The sequence below is a fragment of the Rhinoraja longicauda genome, chromosome 25, assembly GCF_053455715.1.
Source record: "Rhinoraja longicauda isolate Sanriku21f chromosome 25, sRhiLon1.1, whole genome shotgun sequence".
Taxonomy (NCBI): Eukaryota; Metazoa; Chordata; class Chondrichthyes; order Rajiformes; family Arhynchobatidae; genus Rhinoraja; species Rhinoraja longicauda.
In genome coordinates this window covers 7,493,956-7,503,211 of record NC_135977.1, presented here as the reverse complement: position 1 = coordinate 7,503,211, position 9,256 = coordinate 7,493,956, and the positions used below count along the sequence as shown (strand labels likewise).

The window sequence follows — 9,256 nt, the reverse complement described above, 5'->3', positions numbered from 1 at the left end:
GAAACTTACACTTTGCCATCTAGTTTTGGACATCTCTACTGGGAAAAGTTTACTCCTCCCTACCGTATCTATGTTCCTCATACTTGTGTAAGCTTCTCAGATAAGCTGCAGACCACATATCTATGCCGTTTCCACCTCTGAGGCAATGTGAAATGTGCACCCTTTATCTTTTTTTTCAAACTCCTCATTCCCATCTCCAATCTTGTCCAGCCCTTTGCATTCTCCACCTCTGCCTGGAACATTAAAAATGGTGATGCTTCTGTGGCTATAGGTTCTGGAACTGCTTCTACCTCCACTTTCACTCCATAACATTTGCCCCTTTAATCTAGTTCTTAGTTACCTGCATTAATTATGTCCTTATAGTGTACACTGCCTTTGCGATTCTTGGGGCATGTTGAAGTCGTACCCAAATACAACTTTTCTTGCACTGATGGCACCTGGTTGGTTTTTAATGCGCTGGAAACATTTCTGAACATCTTGTGCATTTTTTAAATCTTTTATTTAAATAAAAATTCTTTTTACATTTATCAAATACTCCTGGTACAGTGTAAAAACAGCAGACACTAATGTTAGGAATCCTGTGAGTTTGTTTGTTCTTCGATGACCTGTTTGACCATTTCTGCAAGTTTCAGACGATCGACTTTCTCATTGAATCCTCTGCCTGAAAAGTCAAATCATAGAGTAACACAGTGTGGAAATAGGCCCTTTGGCCCAACTTGACCAACAAGTCCCATCTACACTAGTCCCACCTGCCTGCATTTGGCCCATATCCCTCTAAACTTGTCCTATCCATGTACTGGATCCTATCTGTGAATTTCCCTGGTGTGGGACGAATAAAGGAATATATTGAATATATTACCCTCCTAATTGTTTTTTAAACGTTGAAATAGTCCCTGCCTCAACTACCTCCTCTGGCAGCTCGTTCCATACACCCACCACCCTTTGTGTGAAAAAGTTACCCCTCAGATTCCTATTAAATCTTTCCCCCTCCACCTTAAACCCATGTCCTCTGGTTCTTGATTCCCTTACTCTGGGCAAGAGACTCTGTGCACCTACCCGATAGCTCGACCCTCGAGTCCGAGCAGCAACCTCGTAAATTTTCTCTGTACCCTTTCCAACTTGATAACATCTTTCCTGTAACATGGGGCCCAGAACTGGATACAATACTCTAAATTGTAGGCACGATGGCGCAGCAGTAGAGTTGCTGCCTTACAGTGAATGCAGAGCCGGAGACTCAGGTTCGATCCTGACTACGGGCGCCGTCTGTACGGAGTTTGTACGTTCTCCCTGTGACCCCGTGGGTTCTCTCCGAGATCTTTGGTTTCCTCCCACACCCCAAAGACGTACAGGTTTGTAGGTTAATTGACTGGGTAAATGTAAAAAAATTGTCCCTAGTGTGTATAGGGTGGTGTTAATGTGCGGGGATCGCTGGGCGGCACGGACTCGGTGGGCCGAAGGGTCTGTTTCCGCGCTGTATCTCTAAATCTAAATCTAAAAAAATCTAAATGTGGCCTCACCATTGTCTTATGTAACTGCAACATGGCCTCCCAACTTCTATGCTCAATACTCTGACTGATGAAGGCCAATTTGCAAAAGCCTTTTTTACTACCATATCTACCTGTAACACCACCTTCAAGGAAATATGAATCTGTACACACTGCCTATTAAGGGATGGAATCGCCACGTAATTTTCTTAATCACCAAGAGAATATTTTAATGGTTCACAATAGAGAATTTGTAATTTTGTTTCTATGTCACCATCTTCTCAGGGACCACAGAGATGGCAATACACAATTCATCACAGAACATACAGATCTGACTCATTAATACAGCCACAACTATTTGAAATTTCCAACACCGTTTCTCTCTTTTAAGTTCACTTTTTAAATTAAAAATTGAGAACAGTTTCATTTTTGCAGACAAAAGAACGGCTGTTTATGACTAAAAAGGACAAAACATGAGTGAGGGTAAAATACTGCCCAGCAATCTTCGCCAGTGCTGCTGGTTCACTCTTCCCAGCAGCTGGGATGGCAAGAGACCAAAGATAGACACAAAATGCTGGAGTAACTCAGTGGGACAGGCAGCATCTCTGGAGAGAAGGAATGGTGACATTTCGGGTCGAGACCCTTCTTTAGTCTGAAGAAGGGCCTTGAAACATCACCCATTCCTTCTCTCCAGAGATGCTGCCTGTCCCACTGAGTTACTCCAGCATTTTGTGTCTATCTTTGGTTTAAACCAGCATCTGCAGTTCTTTCCTACACATGGCAAGAAAACAAAACTGATTCCATTGAAAATATGCCAAAAATCAAAGCTAGTGCTTGCAATATCATTCCTCAGTCAGATTTGCTGCATACCAAAGCAGTTTAAATTATTCAATCCAAATAACATTACCATGGTAACGGGGGAAGAGCAGTTGATATTTATGCGCTCTATTATTGTCTTATTTGCATCATTTAAAAAGAACAGGAAATTAGAAGTGCCAATATGTTAAAAGAAATTGCCAGTTATATACTGTAACCAAAGACTTTTTCATTAATCTCAAATGACATTGGGAATCTTTGGCATTATTTCACCCAACATGGAGACTGGCCATGCATGGAACAAGTGGTGTAAGAACTATCTTGGTGGCATCAATCGACAAAGGCAGCTTTTAATAATCAACATGAATAGCTAACCCCACTCCAAAGTAATTCCAGAATATTTTAAATGATCGTTTCAACAGGAGCTAGAATCCTGTCTAAAGGGTTCGACCTGTGGTTAAGAATGTGAAATATGTAGAAACAAAGAAACTTTCTCTATTTAAACCCTCAGATCATTATGCTTCTTTTCCTTTAATAAATCGCAAGATGGACTCCCATACACGACAAATGAGAGACATCACGGCACAAGCGACAGCTAATGCCACAAACAAAATAAGTCAGTTCAATCACTTTCATTTATTCCTTGTTTGCTGCACTATGGCCATCCTGCATTCATGGTGCCCAAAAAACGAGCTATTTTAAAGACAATAAGCAGACCATGCACGTGAACTCCTAAATGCCCCTGCCCATTCTCCCTGCTTTGATAAATACTTGGTAAAGTAACATTTTGTTCACCCCTTATTCAACATATCACTTTGCCTCAGTGCCATTCATTGTTCATAATTCTCTGGGTTAGATAGGTATTAGTCTAGGTGCAATTATCAGGCAACTGAATCATCCTACCACAACCAGAGAGCAGTCCTGAACTACTGTCTACCTCATTGGTGACCCTCGGACTATCCTTGTTCGAACTTTGCTGGCTTTACTTTGCACTAAACGTTATTCCCTTATCATGTACACTGTAAATGGCCCGATTGTAATCATGTATTCCCTTTCCACCGACGGGAGAGCACACAACAAAAGCTTTTCACTCTCCCTCAGTACAGGTGACAGTAAACTAAACTAAGTAGCCTTGGCATGTAACTGCACGGGAACCAGTCGAGTTGTCAGCTTTGTCCCGGATGATGACCCAAATCTTGATCACAGCAACTAAAGCTTGCGGCTACAGGCATAGCTCCCTCCTTCCCAACGAATGGTAGGTGACTCGGACATATTGCCAGGATGACATCAATAATTAACCGAATAACAGTAAATCTCACAGTGTGACAGTAAATAAATATACCCCACCTCACAATCCCCAAACTCATCATAAACCCCCTCGCACAATAGGTCCAGAAGCTATTCTCTCACCATTCCAGTTGAGGTTCTGCAGCGTTTCGCGCAGAAATTTACAGTCTTTATTGTATCTCCAAGCCTCTTGCATTACCTCATTCAGTTTTTCGTCTTCGTTCTCTCCTATAAAACAGAATTTCAGTATAAAACCTGTGCATTGGACAGGCTGTTCTTTTGATTCAATGTCAATCTGATCTTTTATTTCAGATGAATAGGTGTGCACAAACCTCCTGTAAATGAATGAATGAATAAGTTTATTGGCCAAGTCTGTGCATATACAAGGAATGTGCCCTGTTGCTCCGCTCACAAATGACAACGCAAACATACAGTTAACAACTAAGAATAAAGCATAAACACATCAAAACAATAAGTATACAACATTATGGTCTAAACATGTGGGTGAAAATAAACCAGAGCAATAAAGAAACTACAGACTTTGGTTATTGAGTAGAACTACCACTCGTGGAAAAAAGCTTTTTTTATGTCTGCACAAAAATCAACACAAAAATGTACTTGTATCACTAATCCCAAAGGTAGACACAAAATGCTGGAGTAACTCAGCGGGTCAGGCAGCATCTCGGGAGAGAAGGAATGGGTGAGGTTTCAGGTCAACCTGGTCCTTCAAAAACATAGGTAGCAAGAGAAAGACTGTTCAAAAACCTGATAACAGAGGGGAAAAAGACGTTCTCGGGTCTGGTAGTCTTTCAGGCTTCTGTACCTTCTGCTGGATGGGTGCAGGGTGAATGAATAGCCGGGGTGGAACAAGTCTTTCTGTTAGCGGCTTTTCCAAGGCAGCATAAAGTGTAGGTGGAGTCAGTGGTAGGATGTCTAGTCTGTGTAATGAACTCAGTTGTGGGTTGTGAACCCACAACCCTCTCCAATTTCTTGTGCCCAGCATACTTTTAAATAAGTGTGATTTTTTTACTCACTTGGCTTCATAGCTTAGTAATTTAAATTCCTTACGCTGAATAAGGAACTTATTCATTGGAACTTGAGGAATTTAAGCATTGTACTCAATGTTTAATTCGATCATAGAAAACAAAGGGGCAGTGGGGGAGTTACTGACTTACAACGCCAGAGACACGGATTTGATCCTGGCTATAGTACGGGTGACAATAGACAATAGGTGCAGGAGGAGGCCATTCGGCCCTTCGAGCCAGCACCTCCATTCAATGTGATCATGGCTGATCATTCTCAATCAGTACCCCGTTCCTGCCTTCTCCCCATACCCCCTGACTCCGCTATCCTTAAGAGCTCTATCTAACTCTCTCTTGAATGCATTCAGAGAATTGGCCTCCACTGCCTTCTGAGGCAGAAAATTCCATACAGGGTGCTTGTCTGTATGGAATTTGTACGTTCGCCGTGACCTGTGGGAGGAAACCATTCTCAGAGAATGGTTTCCTTCCTCCCACACTCCAAAGACGTACGTAAATTGGTTGGTGTGTCATTAAAAAAATGTAAATTGTCCCAGGTGCAGAATAATGTTAATGCGGGGATCACTGATCAATGTGGAGCTGGTGGGCCGAAGGGACCATTTCTGCGCTGTGTTTCTAAACTAACCTTAATTTCTCCTGCCCGGCACAAGTCCACAGTAGTTGCCTTACCAGCCTGCGGCAGAATACACTGGGCGATGATGTCCCGCAGTTTCTCCACAGCAACATTGGCATCCTCATCCTCATTCTCTGGGTCGTGAATGTAGACGCTGTCCTTGGGTCTCGTGCTGTAACAGAATGACGTCACATTATGGGAGAGGGGGGAAAGGCCCCTACACACAACAGGCACAATCAGCCAGCCAAATCCGAGACACATTTAGTGGGCTAAGACATTAAGCAGGCTTATTTTTATTTTTTCTTTAGAACAAAATAAAACAAAAAAAGAGGAAGGAAAGATAGAAAGAATTAACAAAAAAAAAAAAGAAATGCAATAAAAAGAACACGAAAAGAGCGACGGGAAAACTGACATTACCCATCTCGCCCCCACTACAAGTGTGCCATCTATCAGGCGATCGCGCTGTGGCATTGGTGATGGTCATTGCAGAAGTCCGTCGTCTGGATTGCCTGCCTCACCTGCTGGCTGAAGGAGGCTATCTGGAGGCAAACAGCCATATGAGAAAAACAACAATGGGGAACATTTAGGGAAATAATATTCTCTTTTTTTTGTTTTAAATCTTCTTAAAGGGGAACAGTCTGCACTTGAATCAACGTATCATCCTAAATGTGATTAAAAAAAAAAGGACATCCCTCCTCTTGGAAAGAACCGAAAATCCGCAGTTCAAAAATTCCTCTTCACAGGTGCAAACAATAAGCTGAATCTTCTTAAACCCTGTGCACTGGTCAATTAGGTTTGATCTGACAATAATACGCCCATATGTTGTTTAACTCAGCGGCAGTGCAACAATTGTTTAACTCATTGGCAGTCCAACAAAGACGTCCTCATTGAGTTCAAACGCTTCAGCATTCACTTGTCATACAAGCCTTGCCAAAAGCAAGCCAGAACTCCAGCACTTAAGATCATTTCTGGCTCTACACTTCCACTGATAGCATTTGTTTGTGTTTTTTTTCTGTACACTTACTAGAATCTCGGCCATGCCTGGATCTGATTTTATGCTTTAAAACCGCTAGTCAGACGGAGAAACCAGGATTGTCGCTTTGTGTTGAGACTTCGTGACGGTCCGTGTCAATAACTGAAATGACAGCACTATCTAGGAATTCAACAAGCCTAGAGTGAATTTTACTCTTCCACGGAGATATCTGCTGAAAATGCCAACAAGATACCGTAAGCAAAATTTCAAAACCATGAGAACCATCAGAGAGAGGAGCAAGAAACAACGTGCACCAATCTTTATAACGCTTAGGACTGCAATGTAATTCAAATGAACATGGTTTCCCTTTAAGGAGGATTCAACTGTTGCGGTATTGGTGAAAAAGCTGACCACATGGATTGAAATAAGTTTCAGAAAGAGTCGTTTTGGAATGACATCCATTTCAAATCAATACCTGCTGTAACCAAAGTTTTGAGAGCTCACCCATGACTTCCTGGGTAAATGTGGAGGTATTTGGAGGTGGTACTGAGCCATACAGACTAGGAAGCTCTCAAGTTCATACCTGATCGGTGTGGATTATCTCCTTGCCAGAGGCAGGAACTAATGACTCCAGTCCCATGAATGGGGGGAAAAGAACGGGAAAGGGATGAATACTTAGGGAGAGGGGGTGGTTAAAAACAAAACTTGGTCAAGGTTTCCAACAGAGCTTTGTGTAACTGTCTGAAGGAAAATAGAATGGGCATGGCTGTGATTCTTCCTCCTGCTCCCATGGTCAAGTTGACTGCTGCCAGCACAATCCTAGCTTTCGCAAGAAGAATAGACTCTTCGAATAGGTACCAGGGACAATAAACGGCATGCAACCATATCCCAAGATGTGATCAAGGCTCGACGACAGATTTTTTTAATAAAAAGGTTAAAAACGGTCAAAATGCTTCCAAAGCCTTTGGTTTTGTGCCCACTAACTTCCAAAGTCGTGCAACAATTTCCACATTTGAATGGTAATTAATAGTTTATTACAAGAGCAAGCCATTGTAGCAATGTGGTAAACAATACTGATCTCTTAAAACACAACTGGGAACTAAACAGTCTCCAGTTGAATCTTTTGTGATAAACATTAGCTGCTTGTTAAATTAACTGCTGCATCTGTTTTTGATCTTTACGTCTGTGTATCTTGGATGCAGTCACATCTTTTTGCTGTTACTCATACAGGCATATCAGCCAGAAAGAACCAAAGCTGAATTCTGATTCGCATAAGAGAATGTCTATTAAATTCCTTTGCTAAGTTTCCTAGTCGTCATGACATAAGCATTGCCTATGTTTCTCCATATGTTATCACAAAACTTGTACACACTGAATTAAATTAAAATCTTGGCACAACTTCAGTTGTGCATCATTCATTTTTTAAATGGAAAATGATTTACACCTGAATCTAAACTCCTTGATTTGTATTAACAATTTGGTCTTCTCAAGTACTTTGATTTAGAAAGATCTTCCCAACACACTCAGGCTTATCATGTTATCCAATGCTCAACTAGTTTTAGTTCAGAGCTACAGCTTGGAAACGGGCCCTTTGGCCCACATCAACTCACAAACTAGTTCCATGTTATCCCACTTTTTCGCATCCTACACATTAGGGCCAATTCTGTACAGAAGCCAATTAACCTATAAACCTGCATATCTTTGGAATGTGGGAGGAAACTGGAGCTCCAGGAGAAAACCCGCGCAGCCACAGGGAGAAGGTACAAACTCTGTACAGACAGCATCTGTAGTCAGGATCTAACCCAGGTCTCTGGGGCTGTGAGGCGCCAGCTTTACCACTGCACCAATGTGCTACCAAAAGTGCACAAAGCACAATTAATGTTCAAGATGCGAAGCAATCTGGTGGCAAATGAACCAATTCAAGACTTAATCAAAATTCATAGATACTTTGCATAGCACCAAAAGCACAAGGAAATGTTTCATAAGGGAAAAAAGTATTTATTTAGATTTTAGTTTCAATTATGCCTCTTACTTCCCTGGGTGCAAGATGGATGTGGTTCCATAGACCCATTCTTCATGAGCAAGACTAAAAGATGAGAGACAGCACACTGTTTGACCACAAAAGAGCATCACAGCCAAGCCAGTCCTGCCAAAATAAAAAGCATACTTTCCAACAGTACAACCCAATAGCGGCAAAGAGCTGGATCTTTGATCGATTTACATCTTCTTACTCACGGGGTGCTTAAGCTAATTGCAGCATTCCAACTGCTGTCCTGTGCAAGATCAACTAATTCAGCATAAATAATCAAATCTGCGAACTTATGCTTATACATACTCTGCAGTACATCGTTGAACAACGAGTACCTGCATAAATATTTTAGGAGATTCTAAATATAAAGCAACATACGATCCTGATCTCGATGTACGCAAACCAAACTCCCTCATATTTGCAACCAATTCTGTACAATTCTTGATCTTGATAAAAAAAAACATACATATCCTCATGATTAATCCACAGGTAAATTTTGTTGTATTTTGCAAGTCTGATTTCATCTGAGAAAGTTTATACTAAGTATTTCCACTACAGGGGATTCTGACTGGTGGGATAAATCATTAATTGGCTATTCACCCAATGCTATAATTTGTCTTCCAGATTTCACAGCACAATGTACCTGAACAAACTAATTCTGATTAGGAATAAATGGTAAAGTGGAAAAAGGTATTCTGGACGGGGAAGAGAATGGCAAAGGAAAGAAATACAAGAACTATCTAGGCACACCAAGGTCAAGCTATTTAATCAAATTGTAGCACAGAGGAACAAAAAAACATAGGAATGTACTTCAAGTTATTCCCTCCTAAACAGGTGTTGAATTTGCTTTCACGTAATTCAATTAATGTTGCCAAAGAATTCTCACCAAATGCAGCGAGAAAGAACTCTGTGGCATATTGGATTTTTTTGGGGACATACAATTATTTTGTAATGCTCCATTGTAAATATACTAATACCTTGTTTTAAAAAAATCTTCACACGAATGTTGGAGGA

The 9,256-nt window shown here is 41.2% G+C and overlaps 1 protein-coding gene across 2 annotated transcripts in view; it reads right to left on the bottom strand.

Annotated features, from left to right (window-relative positions):
• Positions 1-519: 519 nt before the first annotated feature.
• Positions 520-9,256, bottom strand: part of mapkapk5 (MAPK activated protein kinase 5) — a 45,543-nt gene continuing 36,806 nt past the window's right edge. For both annotated transcript variants that reach the window (XM_078421189.1, XM_078421190.1), the window contains 3 exons: positions 5,297-5,412; positions 3,711-3,815; positions 520-661 (listed from right to left, as the gene is read on the bottom strand). In XM_078421189.1, the coding sequence (XP_078277315.1) occupies positions 570-661; positions 3,711-3,815; positions 5,297-5,412 (313 nt within the window). In that variant the 3' untranslated portion in view covers positions 520-569. The remainder of the gene's footprint in view (positions 662-3,710; positions 3,816-5,296; positions 5,413-9,256) is intronic.